We start from the raw sequence: 27,418 nt of genomic DNA on the forward strand, positions 1-27,418 counted from the left end.
CAGCTGGGCTTTGTGAAGACAAAGAGAATAATTAACATCTCAGAACATGTCAAATATTAGAAGAAAAAAATTGTTTTATGCTTCAGATAATTCAAGTGCCATTATCATTATACATATGCACATTAGAAGGCTGAAATTATACAACTATACATAATGCAAGCTTGACATCAAAATATGAACATTTTTTCAGATTACATCAAAATATGAACATGTGCATGGCATGTGTTTAACCTGTGTTTGATCTGGATTAAACATGCATATATGTACTCTCCAGAAAATGTGTTCTCCAGAAAATAATTAGTACAATAATTAGTAAACGTGCTCTCCAGAAAATAATAATATGAATTGCATTGCTAGAAGCATATATATCCTGTACATGCATGCATATATGTGTAATGGAATTTTTGGCAAGGGTGGGACGAAGAAAAAGAGCACAAAACATTGTCATTTTTTTCGATGCTAGCTAAGAGCAGCACGGTGCATGCAGGCTACTCCGTACTAGAGAGGGTAGGGTGGTGGTGAGGTAAGCGTGATCCACTAGACATCATGCATGCCATAGGTGGTAGACGACGATCGGTGTAGCTAGAGAGAGGTCGTCACGCACAGCTTTTCGATGGTTGGTTTGGTCCGATCCTCTGGGAACTCTCTCCAACCAAAATCTCCAATATTTTTCTCTCTTTCTCTCTGTCTCTTGATGCATAGAATTCAGCACCTCACCACTTATGACTGATCATGGCACTGAATACCTTGCACCAATAATTCATCCTCCACCACCCCTCCCATCCTATCTACTACGACTACCAGTAGCTCTACCTCCTCATCTCCCTATTCCTTCCTGCAGGAGGTCCATTATATATACACTAGCTAGTATATATAAAAATTTCAAGAGAAAAATATATGTGTATATACTCCTTCCACCACCACCACCAAAAAAAAACAAAGATGCAATTTTAAAGTAGTGTTATTAAGTCAAATGATTTCAAGCTTATAGCTAAATTTATATAAAAATAACCAATATTTCTCATACTAAATTAGTATCAGTAGATTTTTTATGAAATATATTTTTATAGCGTATATATACCCATTCAAAGTTATACATGTTTATGATATTTTCTACAAATTTAGTCAAACTTATATTAAGATAGTTTCATCTTTGGTCGGCCTTGAATTGGTTTTCTTGGGGTGGAGGTAGTATATAAGAGTATCTCTTGAATTAATTAATGAAATGAATGAATCAAAACAAAAATGCAAAGTAGTTAGTAGTATGACAAACCGCTAACAATAACAGTGCCTGTTTAGTTCCTAAAATTTTGCAAAATTTTTCAAGATTTCCCGTCACATCGAATCTTTAGACGCATGCATGAAGCATTAAATATAAATAAAAAAATAAAACTAATTACACAGTTTAGACGAAATTCACGAGACGAATCTTTTAAACCTAATTAGACTATGATTGGACACTAATTGTCAAATAACAATGAAAATGCTACAATATCATTTCCAAAAAAAAATCGTCAACTAAACCAGGCCCAGCAAAAGCGATCTGCATTCATGGATCGACTCTCTGATCCATCCATCTATTACATAGGAGTATCTATGCTGAAGCTGAAGCATACAGCAGGTAGTAGTGTACGGAGTATATATGTAGCTAGTCAACCAGCCCTGTGACTGCAGCCTGCAGGCTTGGATGATGGATGATGGAATGCTTGCCACCATGACACGGTGACACCACACGCAAGCCAGCAATGCTAGTACAACGACACAACAACACATCATGCATGCATGGACAATTTTATATGTGTGTAGCATAGCATCTAGTACATACTGTCGCCGTCCCTAAGATTCAATTTAAATTCTGGGTCAGTTCATTATTCCTTCCTTAGATATTGATGGTTGAAATTTCCCAAAGATATTATATATGATGAACATTCAGGGATATGTATGTATATATGTTATATAATTAATCAGGGAGTTGGGGAGAAAAGAACAGCAGTACAGCAAGAAATACACCTGCCCTGATGAACTGATCAAGACGAAGAAGAAGGGCCGGTAAAAATTGGCACAAACCCTAGCTAATAAACTTATTGATTAGTTTACTTTGATGATAAATTAAAACATGAATTAACACCGGAGACTGGGAGAGAACTGATGAGAACACATGGATTACTACCCTGGATTTATCACAAGAGCTGACTAGCTAGCTAGAATGATTATATTATGATCAAATCAAAATTACCTCTGATATATCTCTAGTTCGTCATCTCATCATCTCCATCCACCAATCGATCCACCATCATCGTCTATCATGGATAGACTGATGATTCCTAGTTAATCTGATCTGCTACAAATTAAGAAAAGGAAGCTCCTTTAATTAATTTGCCCTCCTCGCTCGCTCGACAGCTCGCTCAGTGCATTCCATGGCTGCTCTGGCCGCCGGCGCTGCTGAAGCCGAAGCCTAGGGCGGCATGGGCGCCGCCCATCGACGACGAGGACGACGACGACGTCGGCCCGTGGATGTCGACGGGCCTGACGAGCCCGGCCCAGTCAATAAGCGGCCCTGGACCCAGTGGCAGGAACGGCGGCCCGCCAACGGGTCGCCCTGGCGCCGCCGCGCCCACGACTGAGGTGCTGGGCCCGGCTCCGGCGGCCACCGGGTACTGCTGCTGCGTCGGCGGCGGCTGGTGCTGGAGCTCCTGCACCTGGCGCTTGAGGAACTTGATGTAGCGGATGGCCTCGTCGAGCATGGAGGCGGTGTCCATCTTGGTGCCGCCGGGGACGAGGCGCTGCAGGATGCGGATGCGCTCGCTGATCCGCTCGCGCCGGTGCCGCGCCGCCACGCTCTGCGGGTCCTCGCTGATGCGCACGTTGCGGCGCCGGGGCTTCTTGATGGTGGCCGGGTCGATGTCCACCGGCTGCATGGCGGCGATCCGGTACATCATCTCCTTCATGGCGCCGAGCTCCTCCTCCACGTCCTCGGCGCCACCGCCGCCGCGGTCCTCCTGCCCTCCTCCGCCGCCGCCCGCCTCGTACTGCTGCTGCCTCATCTCCTCCTGATGCTCGTGCCCGCCGCCGCCGGGCTCCTGCTGCTCGCCGTGGCCGCCGCCGCCGTACTCGTGGTGCCGGTGGTGGCCGTGAGAATGGGAGGCGGGATCGAGGTCGAGGCCGAGGAGGTGGAGCCGGTGGTGGTGGTGATGCGGTGGGAACAGGGAGGAAGATGGCGAAGGATCCAAGCCGGGATGGTGGTGGTGGTGTGCAGGATGCGGTGGAGGATGGTGGTGTGCAGGATGGGATGAGGAGAGGTGGAAGGGTAATGGCGGCGGCGGCGGCGGCGGCGGCCCCGGGTTGGGATGGCTGTCGAAGAGGAGCGGGTGGTGGTGGCTGCCGAGGCTCATGTCCAAATCCCATGCGCTGCTGCTGCTCGAGTTGTGCGTGATGTTGTCCATGCCGGCCGGCCGCCCACGGACACGGACAGCACCGCCCCCGGCGACCCCTTCTTGCAGCTTGCCTTGGTACAGCGACCACACACTGTAGTAGACGAGCTAGCTCCCAAGTGCAGCGTGTATGTAAACCTAGCTAGCTAGCTAGCAAGAAGAGAAGCTGCTGCTGATGCTGTCTCTCAGAGAGAGGGGGAGAGGAGAGGGAGCCCATGAGTGGTCACATAAGTGAGGGCTTTATAGGGGAATGGGGAGGAGCTAGCAATAGCAAGACAGGAGGGGGAAGAAGAAGCTAAGGAAGGAAGAAGCTAAGGCAGCTTGATGACTGATGAGGTGATAAATAATCACCTGCTCGCTTGAGCTACTTTTCAATAATGAAACGGTATTTTTCTCTCGCAATGTTTTAGTATAAGTATTAGTATAAGCTAAATTTTATTTGCAAGAAAGAGTTGTGTACTACCAGTACTAGTAGTCCTTCCTAGATATGCATGGTAGTGCAGCAGCAGCAGCAGCCAGCAGGTGTCGTGTGTGAGGCTACAAGAACAAAGGTTAAGGGCGGCACAGGCAAAGAGCTGGAGAGATAGAACTTGCAAGCTTGTCACGGTGCTGCTGCAGATCAGGGGCAATATGCATTGCATGCTTAGAAGGTGGGGCAAAGTTTGCCTTAACATCTAGGTACCTATACATGATCCAATATATCTCTATGCACGCATGCCTTGACAGTTAGTCACTAGCTAGCGCTAATTGACGACAATCCCCATATATAATATAGAGTAGCTCCGGTCTGTTGTCCCTTTCTATCTCTGCATATATAGCTTGTGCTTGTCCGGCATATAGTTTTCGGTGTAATCTCTTTTAGCACTATCATGGACAGTTATAAGTTTCTGTAAACTCTATATACTATACTCGGAATCAGGATTCTCGAGGGCAGATCTTTGTTTGGTTCTCCTCTCTCTCTTTTCTTTCCTTTTTCTTCTTTTTCCTGCCACTATCTTTGACCACCGTCAGCTAGCACCTAAAGCACTGTATAGGTAGCTAGTAGGTGTTGGGGTTTAGTCCCACATCGTGTAGCGATGGTGGAAGAACACAACATATAAGATGGGATAACCCCCACCTCTTAGGCTAGTCTTTTAGGTTAAGTAAGGCCCAAGGCCTTATATGTTGTAGCTCTGGTGGATCTGGGACCTGTGGGAGCGCAGGCTCGTGGTAATGAACCAGACCGGCTGCAAGGCAGCTCCAAGATCGGGGCCGGCTGCAAGCCATCTCCAAGATCGAGAACTCGGTGGTGACCTGTGGGAGCGCAAGCTCGTGGTAACGAGCCGGACCGGCTGCAAGCCAGCTCCTAGATCGAGAACTCGGTGGTCACCACCGTTTCAACAATTGGTATCAGAGCCCATGGTCAAAAAAGCTAAACCTAATAAAAAATCTCAAGCGTCACATATGGCGGGGGACCCCGATGTATGACTAAGGGAGAGATTGTTGGGGTTTAGTCCCACATCATGTAGCGACGGTGGGGGAGCGGTGGTCACCACCGTTTCAACAATTGGTATCAGAGCCCATGGTCGAAAAAGCTAAACCTAATAAAAATCTCAAGCGTCACATATGGCGGGGGACCCCGATGTATGACTAAGGGAGAGATTGTTGGGGTTTAGTCCCACATCGTGTAGCGACGGTGGGAGAGCACAACATATAAGATGGCATAACCTCCACCTCTCAGGCTAGTCTTTTGGATTGAGGAAGGCCCACAACATATAAGATGGGATAATTCACACCTCTCAGGCTAGTCTTTTGGGTTGAGGAAGGCCCAAAATCTTATATGTTGTAGCTCCATCGGACCTGGGACCAGTGGGAGCGCAGGCTCGTGGTAACGAGCTAGGCCGGCTGCAAGCCAGCTCCAAAATCAAGAACTCGATGATCACTACCGATTTCAACAGTAAGCTCAGAATATATAACAATAAATAACAAATAATGCAATCTAATGGTTAGAAGCCACTAGTGTTTGGACTTCTATTGTACGTAGGTATCTCATAAGAAACAACTAGTGATGAGGTAATCCTTGCAAATTATATAGGTTAGGCATAATATAGCTTTGATGTAACTAAAAATCATGTCAACAACATATCACTACTGGAAACTCGCATTCTTCGGTGTGTGCGAAAACACACAAAAAAATATTTTTCTAACGGTATACCCTCAGAAAAAATACACATGAAAATATAATGATAGAAAAATTCAATTGTTCTGTGTGTTCGCCGTCAGAAACAATTTTTCTATGGGTGTTACACGTACAGAAAAATTGTGTTCGACCATATTAAAAATAAAATTTATGTGCATTATTCCTCACAGAAAAAAGAAAAAACCCGACAGAAAATCATTTTCTGTTAGTGTTGTCCCGTCAAAGTTGCAGAGGTGCACTCACAGGAAAAAAAATTGTATTTTTCTATCGGGTTAGGTGAACATACAGAAAAATTGTATTTTTCTGGTGTTAACAGACCACCAATAGAATAATATACACTTACCCATGCAACAAATTAGAAACAATAATTATTTGGAAACAGTAGCAACAACATATTAAAATATGGACTGTCCATTAAGTAATTTCATCACAGCATATAAAGAGAGTCCAAATATTCAGCACATTCATTCATAGCATCCAGGCTACATGTAAATGATGTCCAAATGTTCCGGCATCAATACATTCAAAAGCATTACCATCTCATCTCAGCAGTTCATGAATTTCACTACTGATAACTATTGCACTACTATGCTGACAACCAGATCGATGTTGCTACCATTGAAAATGAGCAGCTCTTAGCTCTTTCATTGCTGCTCCTATCAGTTGCGCCACCTCATGCTTGAACGTCGCGCCGTCCCGGGCCTCAGATGATGACAGGCTACCTACCTGCCCACTGCCTGCCTGAGCCTGAGCCTGACCTCGGGGACAGGAGAAGGCCACCAGAGCTCTACATTGCTAGCAGCAGCCTAGTCACAAGAAGCACGCGCAATGTATTCTGAGTTCATTCAGGCTCGCGTGATGTGATTTACCTCAGTCTAGGACTCCATCAGGAGAGGGACGACGGCTTCCGTCGCGCCCAGCCTGCTCATGCTAAGAACCTTCAATCAAAGACAGGCAATACAGATCAGCAGACGAGAGGATGGTAAGCCAGACAGCATGGAACAGAGGAATGGTGGTGGTGGTGAGCGAACCTTCACTTGCAGTTGGATAAATTTGACGTATTCGATGATCTCTTCAAGCATGGATGCCTTATCAGTCTGCACAGGATAAACACAGGTTTCAGAAACTGATGTACTACAGTCGACTGTTCTTTGACAAGAAATAGTCGAAGAGGATGCAATCGAGTACCCTGTTGGAGTTTGGAACGAGCTCCTATAAGTTCTTCATCCTGTCAGAGATCTTCTCCCTTGGGAGCTGCGAGATACATGACCACGTTCAGAACTCAGTTTCTAGATGGATCGGCTATTAAGTATGCTACTAATCCATTCACATCAGTTTTCAGTCAAGATGCCACTAGTAGAAAGGCCAATCAAGTGAACTCTAATAATAACAGTAAGACTGTATTTAGAAAACAAATTACACTAGCTGGCTAGCTAGCTAAGAAAAAACAAAAGATTATATTCAGAAAATAAATTACACCTAGCTGGCTAACTAGCTAAGAAAAAACAATCATCAGTTTTTTCAGTCATGATCATTAGAACAATCAGAACATGTAAACTGGCATATAGTAACTAGAAACTCATAAATAAGCAACCAGTGTCGCAAGATCCATTCCCCCTTGTATTCTGCCATGTTTCGAGACACACAATCACAAAGAATGACCGCAAGTCAGATACCAAATGGCATTGACTACAACAAATTACACTAGAAAACATACTCTGAATGCAATAAAAACTAAATTTGCGGTGCAATCTCAGTCGAAAGATGGTGATTTTTGTTGCAATAATCACAGTGATTCAGGAAATGAGAATTTGCATCACAGATTGCATATAAAAAATACAACAACCAACAAATAACTATTTAGACTTTAGAGAACTACTGCTGACTTACAAGATACTATAAAACTGGCAAAAGTTTATAGTAAAAATGAAATGTTAAAGAGAGATCAGATGGTAGTGCATGATGTGATCATCATAGTGAATGCAGATATCTCCTATGTTATGATATCATCACTTCTCCCATTAAAATTCATCTTATACAACTCTAATAAACCTCAACCATAGACATGATCAAAATATCAGAGCAGAAGTGGGAGGGGAGGGCCGCCGCCACCACCACGCCCTGCCATCGGCCACCACCACCACCACCACCATAGCCATCGGCCGGATCTAGGAGAGGGGGGGCCGGATCCGGCCGGGTGAAGAAGGGGGAGGGGAGGGGCACCGATGGGGGAGAAGAAGGGGGAGAGGAGGGGAGGGCCGCCGCCGCTGCCACGCCCCACCGCTGGCCACCACCACCACCACCGCAGCCACCGGTCGGATCCGGGATAGGGAGGGCGGGATCCAGCCGGGTGAAGAAGGGGGAGGAGAGGGGCACCCGCTGGAGAAGAAGAAGGAGGAGGGGAGGGGCACCCGCCAGGGAAGAAGAAGGGGGGGGAGGGCCACCGCCACCACCACGCCCTGTCGCCGCCCACCACCACCACCACCGCAGCCACCGGCCGGATCCGGGAGAGGGAGGGCCGGATCCGGTCGGGTGAAGAAGGGGGAGGGGAGGGGCGCCCGCCGGGGAAGAAGAAGGGGGAGGGGAGGGGTGCCGGCGAGGATAAGAAGGGGGAGGGGAGGGCCACCACCACGCCCCGTCACTGACCACCACCACCACCAGTCGGATCCGGGAGAGGGAGGGCCAGATCCGACCGGGTGAAGAAGGGGGAGGGGAGGGGCACCCGTCGGGGAAGAAGAAGGGGGAGGGGAGGGGCGCCGGCGGGGGAGAAGAAGGGGGAGGGGAGGGTCGCCTCCACCATCATGCCCCACCGCCGGCCACCACCACCACCACCACTGCAGCCACCGGTCGGATTTAGGAGAGGGAGGACTGGATCCGGCCGAGTAAAGAAGGGGAAGGGGAGGGGCGGCCGCCCACCGGGGAAGAAGAAGGGGGAGGGGCGGGGCGCTGGGGCCGGGTGAAGGGGGAGGGGAGGGGCGGCCACCCGCCGGGGAAGAAGAAGGTGGCGGGGCGGGCGGGCGTGCGTAGCTGTGGTGGCCTAGCGTGTGCGTGCATGCGTGAGGAGAGTTGAGCAGGCGTGTCCGAGAGAGCATGCGTGCGAGGGTGTTTGGGGGCGGCGGGTTAGGGTTAGGACTTCTTTGTTTTTTTATCCTATGCGTGCATATATTGTTTTTTCTGTGCATTTTTAAAGAACCGACAGAATAAATTGCATTTTTCTGTCAGTGCTGATTTTTTCGTGTGTGTATTGTCACGCACAGAAAAATAATACATTTATTCTATGGGTTTTTGTATTTTTCTGTCGGGATATTTTGGAACCGACAGAATAATCGTAATTTTTCTGTGCGTACTGAAAAAACGCACAGAAAAATTCATCACCCACAAGGCAATTCGAGTTTCCAATAGTGTATGCATATGTTGATCCATGACTTTGTCATTCTCTTTGTCTCACTCTCACCAAAGGTCATAGTTTTTTTTGGCATGTGGGTCGCACCTCTCCACCACCGCCTCTATGACACCAAGACATTATGATGCTCAACAATAACTCCAGAGCTTGATTTCTAAGTTTTCCTGTGTCGGGTACCATAAAAAGGGGTTCCCTAAGCAAGAACCAAAAAAATCGCTTAGGCCTTGTAAATATCGAAGCCAAGAGATAACCACCGGCAAACCCCCACCTTATCCGAGGCCCGACTGGACCATGCGGCCCACCTCGAACAGTATCTGGGCTCACCCGAAGCTGGCTCGACCCAAGGATTCTCTGACTCGCCCAAGGCTCCGCGCCACGAGGCCTCGAACAAGCACCCAGTTACCGACTCGCTCGAGGCCGGCTCGGCATCAACCCCGTCGCCGCCGCCTTGATCGACTTCTCTGACAGGACGTCACATCCAACTAACGCGTCCAACCACTCTCGCGACGTCAGCCGAACGACGGCACGATACAGCGGAGTGGCCGATGAGACGGGAGTCACATCGACGCCATGCCGTCCGAGACAGGACGGGGCAGGGGTTACCGGCCGCTGTGCTCGGCAATGTGCCCACGGCTGACACCCACGCTGCACTGTGCTGCCTAAACCCTGCTCCAAGGACAGCGTGGCATGGAAAGTCAAGTCCGGGTCCCTGTAGCCTCGGAATCGACGTACAAAACCAACTACTCCCTCTGAGCCTCGGCTATCCGCTTCCAGGCTCCTGTAGCCTCAGGACTCACGCCCGCCGAGCCCCCCATAATGGTTCAGCCTTTGCACCGACTGGGCCTCGGCTCTCTACGTTGTCAGCACTCTAGGACCGGTATGTCGTCCGCAGTACGCGCCATGCCCTGCGTCAAGCCGCAGGAGCTCCCATGTCGTGCATAGGGCCAAGCTCCTGCATCCTCGGAGTCAGTACACCCGCGCCGTCGCATCTACCCAGCCTCGGCTCTCCGCGCCGGTCAAACATACAGTGACCGGCATGCCTCCAACAGAAGAAGGCGTGCATGCCACCACAGGAGCTCCCACGTCACACAGGATCAGGCGTGACCGGCACGTCGCTCCAGTGCACCGAGGACAAGGCCGCTCCACCGACCATGCCGCCACAGTGACGAGCTGCAGGGCTCAGACATACCGCCTCTGCTCACAAAACACCACGTAGCAAATACATGTACTGCCCCTGTGCCTCCCTTCGACTATAAAAGGGAGTGATCAGGGCCGCTTCTGGGAAAAAAAAGGAGACTCACACATGCAAGCAATGCACAACGCTCTGTAACACACACGCTTCCTCACTGCAAGAGATCAACATCTCAAGCAACCCACGCCACTCTACGCAGAGACCTGGGACTAGCTCCCTCTCTCGCTCAGCTTGTAAGCCCCTACTACAAGCACCTCGGTGCAAGGAATACAAGATCGCTCTCTCAGACTGGACGTAGGGCACCTATTGCCTGAACCAGTATAAACCTTGTGTCTCTTTGCATCACCATCCGGGATTACGGGCACGCAGTACACTTTCACTAGTCGGTTGAGGACCCGCCAGACCCAAAACACCGACACTCTGTTAATTTATTTGAATATAAGTGATCAACAATTTCTCACCCTGTATATACATGACTAAAGTTTTGTTCCGATGTTTTGACCAAATATTGTACAACTTCTTCAATGTCACCTATCACTGAGGTGGAGTCAGTGATGAGTAAAATGTTAGACAATAACCTTTGTTTAAATGTAATAAAAATTATATCAATAAAAATTAAGAAATAAAGGGCACTGCCGTGTTGAAGCCACTAACTCAACAATGAGGATCATACTCTCATTGCTGGTTAGAGGCTTGACCCAACAGTGATCCTTATCCTATCATTGGTGGGTTTAGCCTTGACCCGGTAGTGATGATGTCTTCCTATCACTATGGAGTTTGGGAACTGGAAGTGATATGCAAGCTCATCATTGCCGATTACCCTCTCTGTCAGGTTCGATTTGGATAGTAATACCGATTTTGTACCCAGCGGCCATGGACCTATAGTAGTGGTGTTGCCGATACCACAACACTCTCTAGCCCATGTATACTCAATAAATCTTGATGTATATGCATTCCTTCTTAGAATATCTAGGAAATCAAATTTGAGTAGTTAAGCACCTATCTAGACAAAACAAAAGCACCAAGGATCGGACCCCCTTCGTCTAGTCCTGGCTCTGCCCCGCTCATGTTATTACTTGAGGTTGAATATGTAGTATCTTCAATTTGTAGGTATTTCCTCGCTAAGCCGCCTATACCTAACATCAGAACTACCTCATGCTTTGAATGACAAATATTTTTCTGATTCTTAAATTTCTTGTTGAATTCAATCTAACGTAGCCACTCCCTAATCTACTGTGATTTTAATCTTGAGTATGTGTAGCCCAAGCCAACTCTGTTATCCAATGGAACCATTCCTTCATTAATGACTTGAATATTAGCACCCTTGGAGGTTACATTTGCATCATTTGCAGGTGACTTTCTGTGCCTTTCCATCACTTGCTTCATACCGCAAACTCATGCTACAAAGCCTAAATTTTCTAGCATCCATGTTCTCTTGTAATGACCATTTTCCATGGGCTATCTCATTCCATTGACTTGATTAATTTGAGCTATATTGTTTCCCTAATCAAATTGGTTGAGCTCACATGTAATTTCTTGTACCTATGTTTTCCTTGTGGGAGAGAGAATATATTGTTTCTTTTTTTCCTTTGAGACCTTATTTTATTTTCACAATATGAATAGATTGATCATCCTCTTCCATTCAAACTTAATTTTCGTTCCTTTTACGCTACTCATATATATTACTTCGCGTATGTCGTCCCAAAATATAAAGGTGGGACAAATTAAGTAGTAATTTAAGTGTGAAGTCCATCATGCCCCGGATTAAAAGGTAGGTCAGCTCCCGATTGTCTTACCTGTGTGCCATCTTGGGCTAATCAATGATATAGATGGTTGGTTAATATGCAGAATGGATTCTCAAAGATCCTGGACAAAATTTAAATGCCGAAGAATATATATTTTGAGATGGAAAGAGTACATTGCTTTCTATTCCACGGCGTTAACACTCCATCTATTTCAAATTATAGTTCATTTTGGTTTTATGCAAAGTCAGACTTCTGTATCTTTAAACAAGTTAGAAAAAATACTCCGTATGACTAAAGACAAAACCAAAGTGAACTATGATTCAGAACCAAGGAATCAATAACCACAATACTCCATATGAATAAGTTGCATGTTCTTGTATTTCTCATTTGCCACATTTTTCTTCCATTTCCCTCCTCTGATATCATCATATCCGGGTATTTATTGCGGAAGGGAGTCGACGGATGGGGGATCAGGTAGGACGAAAGATCCATGGCCTGTCGTGGTAACTAGGGCACGAGGTGGGGTCTGCCCATGATGGATATGGTGGTTACTAAATATGGCCATGGTGATGCAGCATGCATGAGAGAGCAATAGAATAATGGCGATCGATCGATCGGGGGTGCAGGTGCAGCAACAGCAACAGCAACGCAGCAGGAGCAGGCCACGCCAGAGGAGAGGGCCGGAAGAAGAAGACAGGCGACGCATGCATATGCAAGGCTGATGTGGGTGCGAGTACTAGCTGTTTCAGCAGGCCATGGCCATGCTATCAGAGCTTCAGCAGGAGAGAGAGAATGAAGGAGACGCAGCTGATGCTGAGCTGAGAGTGAGGCATCGGTGATGTTTGGTTGCCCCCGGTGGCTGTTCCATCGAATGTTTAATACATGCATAAAGTATTAAATATAGACTAATTATGAAACTAATTGTATAGTTTACGACTAATTTACGAGACGAATCTTTTAAGCCTAATTAATCCATGATTTGACAATGTGATGCTACAATAACATATGCTAATGACAGATTAATTAGGCTTAAAAAATTCGTCTCGTGGAGTACTGACGGATTATGTAATTTGTTTTTTTATTAGTATCCGAACACTCCATGCAACATCCTTCTGACGTGTCAGGTACCATAAAACGGGGTACCCCGAACGTTTACCGAATGAATCACTTAAGTCCTATCAAAGACGAAGCCAAAAGATGAACCATCGGTTGACCTCTGGCATTGTCCGAGCCCACTGGCTCTCCGTCTCACGCAAGGCCTCGCACGGGAGGCCTCGACGGCCTGCCAAGTCTCTGCCTCGCGAGAGGCCTCGCACGGGAGGCCTCGACGAGGAACCAATTCTCCGTCTCGCCCAAGGCCCCGCGCGTAAAGCCTCGAACGAGACAGCGATTCTCTGTATCGTTCGAGGCTTGCTCGGCAATAACCCATCGCTTCTGCCTCGACCGGGCTCCCCGACAGAGCGTCACGTCCCATTAATGCGTCAACCACTCCCGCAATCTCAGCCGGACAACGGCTCGACACCGCAGAGTGGCCGACGGGACAAGAAGTCGCATCAACGCCATACCGACCAGGACAGGGCGCGGCTAGAATTACCGGCCATTGTGTTCTGGTGCTGTGCCCACGATCAGCGCCTGCACTACACTGTGCCACGTAACCCCCATCCCGGAGACAACGCGGCATGGGGAGTCTAGTCCGGGTCACCATAGCCTCGGAATCAGCGTACGAGACCAACTGTTCCCTCCAAGCCTCGGCAATTTACATCAGGGTCTCGGCGACCTCGGGATTCACGTCTGCCGAGACCCCCACGATGGCTCGGCCTCGGCACCTACTGAGCCTCGGCTTCTCGTGCAGTCAACACACAGTGACCAGCACGCCGATCGCCACGCCCGCTCCGAGATAACACTGGAGCACCCACGACGCACAGGATCAGATGCGACCGGCGTGTCGCCCCAGTACTTCAAGGACGAGACCACTCCGTCGCCCACGTCGCCACATAACAGGCTACAGGGCTTGGACATGCCGCCTCCGTCCGCACGACGCCATGTAGCTAGCGAATGTATCACCCTGGTCCCCCTTCAACTATAAAAGGGAGGGACTTGGGCCGTTTCTAGAGAGGGACACGGACGATTAGGCATATGGCCACGCAACGAACTCACGCATGAACACACAGACGAATGCTCGAGCTTCCCCGCTGCCTGAGATCAACATCTCAAGCAATCCACGCCGCTCCATGTAGAGACCTGGGACTAGCTTTCTCTCTCGCCCTGCTTGTAACCCCCTACTACGAGCACTTCGGTGCAAGGAATACAAGATCGATCTCTCAAACTGGACGTAGGGTGCTCATTACCCGAACCAGTATAAACCTTGTGTCTCTTTGTATCACCATCCGGGATTAGGAACACGTAGTACAAATTTACTAGTTGGTTGAGGACCCGCCGGCCCGAAACACCGACACGACGCATCTCCTAAATTTTAGTCACCGGATCTAAACACCAGTCGGGCCTAAAAGTCTAGGATGTCATATCAGATGTCACATTAGGATAGTGTTCGGATAGTAATAATAAAACAAATTAAAGAAGTCCTAGATACTCCGCGAGATGAATTTATTAAGTCTAATTAATTCGCCATCAGCACATGTTTACTGTATATTTACCGTAGCACTACATTGTCAAATCATGGACTAATTAGACTTAAAATTTTGTCTCGCAAATTAGTCATAATTTATGTAATTAATTATTTTTTAGTCTATATTTAATACTACGTATGTCTTTAAACATGGATGAAAAAAGGGCTAAACTTTAAGGAGAGGAAGGAAAAGGCCTGAGCTCTCCTCCATGGCTGCCTGCGTGCCTTTCTCTCTCTACACAAAAGTCTCTCCTCTCTCCTGCCTGCCTGCCTGCCTGCACCCTCGTGAAGCTCCTGCAGGCTTTATCTCACGCATCCCTAGGTCTAGTCCAGGCCTGCTGCTGCTGCTGCCACCTTACCTGTATTCTTTTCTCTCCTCCGTCCTCTCCTATGTCCTCTCCTCTCCCTCCTCAGGTATCCTTCATTCATTCATCTCTCTTCCTTGTCCTCACTCGCTCATGGTACAAAATAGATCTCTCCCATTTATGACGTCGTTGGGAATTTTGCCGGCCGGCCTGCCGGTCCCATGAAGAAGATGAAACACATTAGATCTTTCACCAAGCTTGCATGCACAAATTACCGGCCTCGCTCGTCCAATATATAAAGATTAATCCGATTTACCCCCTGCACTCTCATATATATAGAATTAAATCCGGCCACTCTCCTTAACTAGGAGTACTCATCAACTGAACCCATCCATCAAATCGATAGTGACATATCATGGTTTAATATGTAGTAGAATTCAGCTTGGTCAACATTGAATGGGATGGATGGAGCATGAGCTTGCGTATTTCTTGTGGACAATGGTGCTGCACTTGAACCTAGCTATGTTCTCTCTCTCTCTCTCTCTCTCTCTCTCTCTCTCTCTCTCTCTCTGGTCCTGTCTTTCTCTGTCATGAGTCATGAATGTCAATGTGTGTGTGTGTGACGAAAGCAAGCAGGAGAGCATTGAATTCCAAGGTTTCCTGCTTCAGCCAATGTGCGCCTTCCCTCCTCGGGTATAGATCATAGCTTAGTCACCATCTATTAATCTATATATCTGCTAATATAACCACCCTTTCATTTATCTTCAAGTGTCCTAGCTAGCTTGCTCCATAAGAGCAGGAATAATAACGTGTTGGAGCCGGCGAGATGAGCTTCAGGTCATCAGAAAAGTTGCCACGTTAGGAGAGAGATGGTTTACCTTCTCGCCGGCTGAAACGCAGAATACGAGATGAAAAATGTACCTTGTAGCCGGATGCTGGCTGAGAGCTAGCTGGGAGTCACCGTTTAGTTCTTATGTATTGGGAACCAACTGTAAAATATTAATTGCTTGTGTATTGATACAGCTGACCTCTCAGCCAACCTATTATATGAATGGTCTATATCGCTTACTATATGTGATGTGGCACTTGCATTTAGCCAGCAGCAGGCTAAATTATTAGCCTTGCTCTAATGTTGTACTGTCACACATAACTCAAACTTTGAGGTATGCATGCCGCGCCTTTTAAGTCAACCATTCAAAACTTTTATCATCGCATATCATTTTTTACGCGTTGAATTTGTATATTTGCATGTAACAATAGTTAAGAAAGTATAACATTGTTATTATGCATCATAAATATTTTATTACTAAAGTATACTAGTCAGCAAATACAGTTGTGTTTTGAAGACCATATCGACGCCCAAAATGTCACTACTTATAGATATATAAGTGATTGAGGAGAGAGTAGTCCTAGCTTGGTAATGGACAATGCAAAGATTCTGTTCCATGCATGGACAATACCAGTTGTCCTGTGAGCTGCAGATTCCTCCCCATCCCAGGCATGCACCCCAAAGTTTAATTTGATATATAGTAGTAGCTATAGCTAGCAACGACAGTGAGAATAAGTTCATTTGTAACTCCAGACTGTAGCTAATTAATTATGCATGCATATGCAGCAGTGATCTCTCCAGATTGCTTTAATTTCTTATCTAATTAAGGAGCTAGGTACATTCTGCTAGCTAGATGTTCCTTAAATGGAAACAGAGTATACAATAAGTATGTTTCAATGGCCTTCCTGTATATGTCAACCTAAACAAATACTATAATGGGAACATATGCTAGATTTTCCATTGAATAATTGACCATGCATATATTGATTATTTCATGATTTATGCAGTATGATGGAAAAGGAGAATAATCATCTTCATCGGCTTTGGGAGAATATATCAAGGAAAAAGTCCATTTTTGGCCCTCTAACTATGACGGTAGTTTGTTTCTAGCCCTCTAACTCTAAAACCAGACACACGCGGTCCCTTAATTCTCAAAACCGTTTAAAAATGGCCCTCGCGCCCATTCAACCGTGGTTTCGGCCTAGTCAACCCGCCATGACCGCGGTTTCGGCCCGATCCTCATCCCTTCGCGACTGCTGCGCGGTCAACGAGCAAGAGCAGAGAAAAAAGGAGAGAGAGAGAGAGAGAGAGAGAGAGAGAGAGAGAGAGAGAGCACAGGGCTGAGCGGAGGGGGCAGAGGGCACTGGGGTGCCCGCGGCGGTCCTGGGGCCTCGGCGGAGCAGGCAACGGCGCTCGGCATGGAGGCGGCGGCGTCCGTCTCAGCGCGATGGCGGCTTTAGTCTTGGCGGCGCGGCAGGCAAGGGCACACCAAGAGCGCCGTGTGCTCCGTTGCGCTCCGCCTCGGCGTCACGGAACCGGCCGCCTCTACTGCCGCCTCAGCCGCGAGCGGTGTCTCTGCTGCCATAGCCGCGCAGGTGGTGTGCGCCCTCCACCGACACGGGGAGGAGGGCCACGGCTGAACCTCCATGACGTCGAGGCGGGTCGACGCGGGGAGACACGTGAGCCGGGCGTGGAGCGCCCGCGGCCGGACCTCCACGGCATCGAGCGGCCGTGCACGGGGAGGCAGGCATCGAGCGGCCGCAGCCGGAGCTCCATGGCGTCGAGCAGCTGCACGGGGAGTGCGGGCGTCGAGGCCGTGACCGGACCTCCACGGCGTCTAGCGGCCGCAGCCGGAGCTCCATGGCGTCAAGCAGCTGCGCGGGGAGAGTGAGCGTCGAGGTCGCGACCGGACCTCCACGGCGTCCAGCGGCCGTAGCCAGAGCTCCATGGTGTCGAGCAGCTGCGCGGGGAGGACGGGCGTTGAGGCCGTGACCGGACCACCACGGCGTCCAGCGGCCGCAGCCGGAGCTCCATGGTGTCGAGCAGCCATGCGGGGAGGGCGGGCGTCGAGGCGCTAACGACAGTGCATCCGTGGTGGCGTTGCCTGCACCAGTGGGGGAGGGGGTGGGGGAGGGCGTGGCATGGAGGAGGTACGGGAGCTCCAGCGGCCCGCGTGACGAGCTACGCGTCGAAGCGGAGGCCCTTGACGTCCGCGCACGGCCCAAAGTGCGCGTCCAGCGTCCCCAGCGTGGCCGCAGCGACGCTGCTAGACTTGGACTTCTTGGACACCGCCCCGCCGGCCCCGTCGTGGCTGCTCTTGGACGACTTGGGCTCCGCCATTGTCGACAGTAGCGGCGGCTATGCTACTCGTGCTCTGTTGCGAAGGAACAGAGGGAGTGGTGGCTCGGAGTCGGAGCTTGAAGGCGATGAGCAGGAGGAGCACGGCAGCAGCAGATTGGATAGCAGCCTGCAATGAGTGTAGCAGGCTAGCACCTCCCCGGCATGTCCACCATGAGTGTAGGAGGCTAAGCACGACAGCAGCAGATTGGATAGCAGCCTGCCATGTCCGCCGCGCCGGCAACTGGGGTGCCCTGGTGAAGGGTTTGGGCTGGCCTGGCCGCTGCCGCTGTCACCGGGAGGAGCAGGCATCTCTACGCACCATCCCTGTCGCGTGCCTCCGTGCCGGGAGGAGCAGGCGTTTCGACGCACCGGGAGGAGCAGGCGTTTCGAGGTCTTCTCCGCTGACGCCGGTGGCGGTTCGCAAGAGCCCCACATCGGCTTCACCAAGAGGATGGCGGCGCTCGTCTGCGCGGAGGAGGCTACCGTCGCGGCCTCCGAGCCGGCCATGGCGGACCGCCTCGCGCACGTGCTCATGGGAGGTTGCGACCATGTCAAGCAGCTCGGCGATGCGGCGTCGGGCTCCATGGCGAGGACGGGTCACATGTGAGCGGTGGGAGAAGTTTCTAGAGGCTTCTAGAGAGGGAGGGGTGGATGCGACCTCCGTTGCCGCCCAGCTCATGCCGGAGCCTGCTCCGCCGAGGCCCCAGACCGCCGCTGGTGCCCCAGTGCCCTCTGCCCCCTCCGCTCCGCCCTGCTCTCTCTCTCTCTCTCTCTCTCTCTCTCTCTCTCTCTCTCTCTCTCTCTCTCTCTCTCTCTCCTTCCCTCTCTGCTCTTGCTCGTTGACCGCGCGACGGTCGCGAAGGGACGAGGACTGGGCCGAAGCTACGGTCGTGGCGGGTTGACTGGGTCGAAACCACGGTTGAATGGTCGCGAGGGCCAATTTTAAACGGTTTTGAGAGTTATGGGACTGCGCGTGTCTGGTTTTCGAGTTAGAGGGCTAGAAACGAACTGTAGCCATAGTTAGAGGGCCAAAAATAGACTTTTTCCATATATCAATGAATAACGATTTGACCAGCAAAATAACAATGTTATCTTGCAAGGATGCAGGCAGAAGTTTCATAGGGATATGAGATGATATATAGCCCAATATGGAACAAGTACTATCCAAACAGCTCTAGCTTCTTGCTACAGTGCACAAAAAAGCTAAAACCAGTGAAGCTATAAATAGTGGTTTCATCATCTCCTATTCAGTTAAGAAGACAGATAAAAATAAATCCTCCTTTGTAGGGCTTCTCTCTCCAGCTTCAGCTCCGGCTCCTCCAACGGAGTCCTAGCAAACAGTTTTGTAGGAGTCGTTTGGAGCCGTTTTTTAGTGGGAAAACTAGGAAGAGCTCAAGCCATTTTAGAGAAGTCACAATCCAGCTCCTCTAGGAGTCCTCCCAAATAAGATCGAATTTTTTTTGCTACGGTGCACGGATAAACCATAGCCGGATCTGAGGTCCACCAAACAAGGCCCTAATTTCAAAGTGCTGGAGCAATTTGGAATCAAAACAAACGTGTCCATCACACCCCAATTATATAGTACTACTAGCTAGGTTCTCCATGGTTGTGATGACATGCAACCTGATATATGTAAATATATTAGGTGGTGTTTAGATGGATGGTGTAAAGTTTTTGATGTCACATCGGATGTTACATGAGGTATTATATGGGGGTGTTCGGATACTAATAAAAAAATAAATTATAGAATCCGTCAATAAACCGCGAGACAAATTTATTAAGCCTAATTAATCCGTCATTAGCACATGTGTGCTGTAACACTTTGTTGTCAAACCATGGACTAATTAGGCTTAAAAGATTCTCGCAAAGTAGTCGCAGTATATGTAATTAGTTATTTTTAGTCTATATTTAATAATCTATGTATATGTTTAAACATTCGATGCGATAGGGTGTAAAATTTTGACGAAGCAAATAAACATGGGCTTAATCACCGTGCCTCTGCTGCATCGATTACAGGCTTATGCTAGTTTATTGTGCAGCTAGCAGCTATAGAGCTGAAGTTGTCAGCTGTGGGAAGGTGTAGTCAAGTCAACAGCACAAGCAGTACCGTCACTGCTTCAACATATATAACTGACACGTACACCATCCCGTTCGCTGGTCTGAAACTTAGCTGAAACTGGCTGAAAAATACTGTTTCGGCTGAATTGTTGTGAGAGAGAAAACACTATTCCGGCTGAAAAAAAAAAGCCGAACAAACTATTTTTAAAACAAACGAACCGGGCCACACACATGCACGATCGAGTATGCAATCCCTAGATTAGTTACTGTTGTTCTACAATCTACACATTATTTGATAGACATTGCAAACGCACGTACGTGTGCTTTCTCTAAAAGAAAAAGGCCGGCCCTGAAATGGTACTAGTATATATTCTCATTTGCCTCTTTTAAGGCAAGTTCCTTTTGAACAAAGCGGCTAAGTGCATGGAACCCTAGTTGCCCTAGCTACAGTGTGCTCTCTTCTTTGTTTGTTTTTAACCCCCTTTATTTCCACACTTTACTATGTATTTCAGTCTGATATGTATGAATATATAAAGAAGCTGGAGATCTGCTAGCTGCTGTATGATAAAGCACCATTTATTATGGGCATTGAAACTCTAGCAATTTATATGTCTCCTTGGAGTATATATGTAAATTTATAATGGGAAAAATAAACGTTGCTACATGTCCATACCTAGCTAGCTAGACACACATACAATGCAATTTAAGAGGTATGTACATAATAAAATCTGTATCCATTGTGTTTCTAATAGCTTGACAGAACTAGATATGCTCTCTCTCTCTCTCTCTCTCTCTCTCTCTCTCTCTCTCTCTCATTCATTTTCCTTTCCCATTTGTTGTTGATGTTACAGCAACAACCAGTGCCCCTGCATTGCATATTGCGAGTTGGAATCTAGGAAACACAATCCCAAGTTAGCTTGGGCATCATCACAGGGCACCCAGCATGCAGCATTACTATATGTATCCAGCTAGATTGTGCCTGCTAGATAGACTGTAAGCATGTCTATGGGGCAGCATCTAGTGAGCTCAGATTTGTGTGGATATCTCTGCACATGAATACATATAAACTATTAGGACAGGAAGCAGAAAGACAGTTTACTAGGGCAGAAGATATTGATTTATACTTCTCTGGGAGGCCAAAGTTTCAAGAACAGATATCATCAAGTTGGAACCCCACTAACATCTATCTCTCCCCCAGCAGAAATGGAGGTATCCTTGGCTGCCAACTCATCCTACAGAGATGCCACTTGCTGCCTTCTCCTTGTTTAGTACAAGCACAAGGCAAAAGTAGTACTATACAAACCTTCCAAAGGTCAACAGCAGAAGCCAGAAGCTAACTTATTCAATGAATTACCTCTCAAATCTTTGTTTACTATATACTGCTTTCCTGAAATGGAAGTGAGGGTTAGGTACATGTGCATGGAAGGAATAGCGCATGTTATCAACATATATAGAATAGTGGTCTCATAATCATATCAGCAGCTACCTCCATCACGAAGGAACACGATATGTATTTTATTTTGGAAAAGTCAAATTAAGTTTAGTGTATAAATTTTACCTCTTGTAGCTTCTTATTTTCATATCTCAAAAACGTTCTCACACTATATTCGTTCTGTACTACAAATGATATATTTTTTTTTTTGTAAGAAAAGAATAGACAGTTTAATCTGAATGGAGAAATAAGAAAGATTAAGATGTTGTAGCAAAATATATAGCTTGTCGGTTACATAGCATCACGTTTGTAAACTTGTTATTGTTTAGCATATAAGCATATATAAGGCACCAACCTTCTACAGGTCACACTGAGACACCATACTCTATTTTTAGAGGATGTCCTAAATTTGTCACGCCCAACACCTGCCTCTTTAAACCTTTTTTTAGGCATGGATGGCTAAAGAGGCTTGCCTCTGAAAATCGTTCCATTTCAGAGGTGGGCCTCATAAGCAAACATCTCTATAAATACTATTTTCAAAGACGCATATTTATGAGGCCCGCCTTTGAAAATAGGCCGGAGGCCCGTTATACACACAATACTACAGAAAATAACTTTTTTATAGATGTCTGCTACTTTTTTCAAGGGCGTTCACTTAGCAAGCCATTTCTAACTAGTCCCAAAAGCACGGTAGCTTACAAACCATCTCTAAAAATCACTGTTCGCCTAAACGGCCGTTTAGCCCGTTTAAACACCGTGTAAACGCTACACGGTGGTGCGCCGTTTCCGTTTAATCACCCGTTTACCCCGTTTAATTGGCCGTTTAGCCCGTTTAATGGGACGTTTTGCCCGAATAATGGCTAAACGGTAGGTGACCGACTGTTTACCATTTAGCGTTTAGGAAAACACTGCTAAAAATACATTTTCAGGACGGTTCTTGTTAAGTAAACCACCCTTAAAAATATATTCATTTTCAAAGGTGGTTGACTTAAAGAAAATAATGAGAATATGATTTCTAGAGGTGTGTTAACTTAGTCAACCACCTCTACAAATCGATTTTTTAGTCAACCGCCCTTAAAATAGCTACAAAACAAATAAACTTGTATTTTTTTCAAATGGAGTTGGATGAAGATAAAAATTATATGAAAATTGTAGAGAGCAACGAGATCTAAAACTTTATAGTTGAAGACCTTTTCATTTGAGATAGGCTAAGAGCCTAGGTATATATATTAAGTTCTTAGATTTTGAAATTCAAAATTTTCAAATGTCTCAAATAGCCTCACATGGAGACATCCTATATCAAAGTTGTTGTGCTCAATAAGATCTAAAACTTTGTGGTTAATTTTTTCCATTTAAAAGAATTTAGAAGCCAAACTATTCAATACAAGACTCATACATGTTAATAAAAAAAGGATATACATTATCAAGGTTGTTGTGGTAGGAGAGGGTGCACACAAGGCAAGAGGTCGTTGGAATCCCCCGCTGATGCACTCGTTTGGAATATTTAAAAATCAAGGCTTAGGATAGCTATGACAATGCAGTAGCCCTCAAACACATGGAATTTTTTTCTTACAATTATGATTTTAACGATTCTACAAAATATTTTTAGAGGTGATTGACTAAGTCGACATGGCTAGAAATCAATTTTAGGAGTGGCCAAAAGAAAAATAGTGTAATGGAAAAAAGAAGTGCTTTGAATGATTGCTATTTGACTCGAACCTGTTCTGAAGAAAAAAAACCAAGGTATTTCGAATTGTTTGTTGACATGGACAAAGTAAGGGAAATTAAAACCTCTGATGCACATGCATGCAGTTTATTTTACACAGGCAGGCACTGCATTAGCAATGCAAGTTAGGCCCCGTTGAGATCCAAAATTTTTTGGGTTTTGGGTACTGTAGCAATTTCGTTTGTATTTGGTAATTAGTGTCTAATTATGGACTAATTAGGTTCGAAAGTTTCGTCTCACGATTTCTCACCCAACTGTGTAATTAGTTTTTTTCGTCTACATTTAGTACTCCATGCATGTGCCGCAAGATTCGATGTGACGGATACTATGCAAAAATTTTTGGCTTTTGGGTGGAACTAAACGGGGCCTTACTGGAAGAAGTTACCACCTACCTATCTCAGCAAGAGCTAGCAGCAAGACAGGGAATGTTAGTTGTTGCATGATAAAGCTGGACCATACCGAAGCTGCAAGGAAAGCTCCAAAATTTCTCATCACATAGGCAACTCCACTGGGCGCCGGCCGGTGGTGTGCATGCCTGCCTGCAAATAAAAGCATCATATGCCGGCCTGCATCTGCCTGACAGTTCTACATGCTATACGTTCGCCTTGGCAGCTAGGACAGGCACCAAACAACAAGGATAAAAATCGCATCTTGGATTCATATGCAATCTTGCTTTCGGCCTAGCTTCTCTGTCTGCATGCATCCATCCAATCGTGCTTGTTACATTGCAGATCGATATGATCCATCCAAAACTCGCCTTGTAAACCCATATTTATATATCATCACGGGAGGGACAGATCAATTGATCATACATATATATCGCTGCATCAGGAGATACAAATAATGTGCACAACACACATGATGATATGCAATGGGGGCCTAGCTAGAAAGCAAAGTATGCAAGGATCATTGTGTATGTGTTGAATATAATGAATAACTAGTCGGTCTGCAGAAAGATGTGATCAGGTAAGGCCATATCACGCATGGAGAGAGACAGAGACTTGCCAAGAAGATAGCATGTTCTCTAGGAGCGCGTACACATTTGGTCCATGCCTAGGCTCCTGCCTACATACCCGAAAGGCGCCTCTCGGGTTTTCAAATCAAGTAAAAAAAGGAAAAGGAATCGTGTACTCGATTGCTCCCCTTTGCTTGTTCCTAGTAGTGAGTGATAAGCATAATCTTTAAAGTAGCTTTATTGCTGAAAGATTAACTTTGCTCAAGCTGTTTTAGAGTATATGTAGTGTCAAGATCTATGGCAAGCTTCTTTTACCTTTTTGTGCTTAGGAAAAAATCTTTCACTAGTGCCTAGTGGTTCCAAAATCGGTGGTGAGTGTAATTGTACCAGGGTATTACTATCGAATGGCCGGCGTCGGTTCTAATGTTAGTAGTGTCTTTGTGACATGCAACTGTGGAAACTACTTCCGCTTGGTAGTGTCTGGGTTGGGACTGCACTAATTAACACAAACTATCTCATGTATCCAAATTGTCTAGCTAGCTCAAGACTCTAATTAACATCTGTGCAGATAATTAAATGACTCAGAAACTATTGTGGTGTGTGATAACTGCTGTCCAACGACAGCATGTACTAACTTATTAGCAACTCATGCATCATGGCATTGATCACATACATATAGGCCTTGTTTAGTTCCTCCCCCTAAAGTTTAGTCTCTATCATATCGTATGTTTGGACGCATGCATGGAGTATTAAATATACACTAAAAAATAACTAATTGCACAGATTGCGACTACTTTGCGAGAGAAAATTTTTAAGCCTAATTAGTCCATAATTTGACAATGTGGTGCTACAGTAACATGTGCTAATGATTGATTAATTAGGCTTAATAAATTCGTCTCGCGGATTCCTGAGGACTTCTGTAATTTGTTTTATTATTACTATCTGAACACTCCCCTGTGACACCCTCATGTGACATTCGAGGTGACATCCCTAAACTTTAGGCCCTGGATTTAAACACCACCATCTCATTCATGTGTTATTAGCAACTCATTCAACTGTTGTACGTGGACGATGATATATATAGTACTACTGAGTTATTTATAAAGGAATCGATGGAGCGATGATCCGGTGCCGGTAGGGTATTCATGGGGATCGTTGGTGCTCAGATGGTGGCCATGGATCATGGATCGAGATGGGTTGAAATAAATGAATATGGTAACTGCGAAAGCAGGTTCTTCTTGTTGTTGCTATGCTAGCGCTGCTGCAGGCGGAGCTGAGCATTGGTGGTCCAAGTGAGCTGATGAGGCTGGGGCTGAGCCCTGAGCTCGATCGATCCAGCATGCATGCACATGCAGTGCAGTGCAGAGTGTGCTTTTAGCAGGCGGGGAGGAGGGGCTTTGCTCTGCTGCTTCTGCTGATGCAGCTGTAGCGAGTCCCAAGGTAAGTGTACTTGCTGTTGCTAACAAGTTGGTCTTTAGGCGCCTTCTCAGTCCCAGAAGCATGCATTGCATGCATGCATATATGCAGCACTGCACCAGTACGCAGTCCTGCCTGCACTATGAGTGATGAGTGTGTGAGAATGCAGAGAGAGATACTAGTAGGGCCTTGTTTAGATTGAAAAAAATTTCAATCCAATGAATAGTAGCACTTTCGTCTTATTCGGTAAATATTGTCCAATCGTAGACCAACTAAGCTCAAAAGATTCATCTCGTGATTTCCAACTAAACTGTGCAATTAGTTATTTTTTTTTACCTACATTTAATGCTCCATGCAAACGGCTAAAAATTGATGTGATGGAGAGAGAGTAAAAAAACTTGGAATTTTGAGGGTATCTAAACAAGGCCTAGATGTGTAAAGACTGATGATGGATCTGATTAAAGGAGAGAGAGAATACAGTATAATGCAGTGCAATGCAAGCAGTTGGAAAAAGGTGTGGCATTTAAGGGCATGTTTGGTTGGCAAAATTTTTGGCGAAATGCTACTGTAGCATTTTCGTTGTTATTTGATAATTAGTGTTCAATCATAGTTTAATTAGGCTTAAAAGATTCGTCTCGTGGATTTTGTCTAAACTGTGTAATTAGTTTGATTTTTTATTTATATTTAATGCTTCGTGCATGCGTGTCCAAAAATTCGATGTGACGGGAAATCTTTGAAAATTTTAGCAAAATGAAGTGAACTAAACTGGCTCTTAGGCCTTCTGTAGTGTGCAAGTGATGCCCAAATAAAATGGGTCCCATAGCAAGAAAAGCTAGCATCACTAGTACGAAGCTGCAGTGTGTGAAAATGCAACCATCGCTGCTATCTTGCATGTTGGGGGCCCAAGGGAATAGAAAAGTACTGATCCTATCCAGTCTTCCACCCTGTGCTACAGTGAAACAATGCTAGTTTATTATTTGGGCAGCGGTGCCTGTACATGCTTCGCTCCCGATTTTTGTAGCATCACTGGTAGATGGCACCACTGGCTGCAATGTTGAAAGTGATGCCCAAATGTTCTTTTTCTGTTTCAGGCGTCACTTTAGCTCAACACTGCGGAAGGCCTTACAAGCCGAGAGTAGGATAGCGATGTGCGGGGATGAAGCAGGGCAGGACTGCAGCAGGAATCAAGGCAGGATTGCATCTGCAGGCAAGCCGGTGGTGGAATTGAATTGAAGGCTGGACTCTGCAGGAAGAAAGGGGTCCAGCAGTCCAGCCGGCACTGAATCGAATGCCTGACCGGCGCCCTAGCTTCTCGCTTCAGATTTTTGCATCGGAGTGCGAGCAAAGCGCATGCATGCATTCTTGCAGAGGGCTTTCTTTCGGTCCCAGCTTCTTGAGAGCGTGAGCTTTCGCACCGTTCGTTTAAGCTTATTTGACTGATAGGCCATGACTAAAGGTACTATCGATTGATTTGATGTGAAAGTAAAATATTATTCATTGACTAAAAAATATGACTTATAAACTAAACGAGCTCAAACAAACAGTGCCATTGCCACTGCAACTGCATCTCTCCCTCCTCTCCCTCGTGCATACGCACGGAGTGTCCCATGGCTGGATACATACCTCTGTCATTACGCTTTTCAGGCACATGCATGCTAAGCAGCAGCAGATCCATCTCATCTCATAAAGAAAACATAGTTAACACTCCTGCTGTCCCCTGCTCGCGTAAGTACAAGGTTGCATTGTATCGGTAATATCAGTGATCGATGATGCATCATCAG

General features: G+C 46.6%; 1 protein-coding gene, 2 non-coding genes and 1 pseudogene across 3 annotated transcripts; all 4 read right to left on the reverse strand.

The window, feature by feature from the left end:
- Window positions 1-2,225: 2,225 nt before the first annotated feature.
- LOC136472402 (transcription factor HEC1-like) lies at window positions 2,226-3,479 on the reverse strand. The gene has a single exon (XM_066470112.1). It carries the CDS (start codon window positions 3,441-3,443, stop codon window positions 2,406-2,408), a length of 1,038 nt encoding a protein of 345 aa, XP_066326209.1. The 5' UTR covers window positions 3,444-3,479; the 3' UTR covers window positions 2,226-2,405.
- Window positions 3,480-7,158: 3,679 nt separating this feature from the next.
- On the reverse strand, window positions 7,159-7,298 carry LOC136478898 (small nucleolar RNA F1/F2/snoR5a). Its single transcript, XR_010764558.1, has one exon. It is a non-coding gene; the product is annotated as a small nucleolar RNA F1/F2/snoR5a (small nucleolar RNA).
- A 58-nt stretch (window positions 7,299-7,356) lies between these two features.
- On the reverse strand, window positions 7,357-7,438 carry LOC136478773 (small nucleolar RNA Z196/R39/R59 family). The gene has a single exon (XR_010764481.1). It is a non-coding gene; the product is annotated as a small nucleolar RNA Z196/R39/R59 family (small nucleolar RNA).
- Window positions 7,439-7,549: 111 nt separating this feature from the next.
- LOC136478770 (small nucleolar RNA Z195/SNORD33/SNORD32 family) lies at window positions 7,550-7,630 on the reverse strand (annotated as a pseudogene).
- Window positions 7,631-27,418: the final 19,788 nt, after the last annotated feature.

Source organism: Miscanthus floridulus, chromosome 8 (genome assembly GCF_019320115.1).
Source record: "Miscanthus floridulus cultivar M001 chromosome 8, ASM1932011v1, whole genome shotgun sequence".
Classification (NCBI taxonomy): Eukaryota; Viridiplantae; Streptophyta; class Magnoliopsida; order Poales; family Poaceae; genus Miscanthus; species Miscanthus floridulus.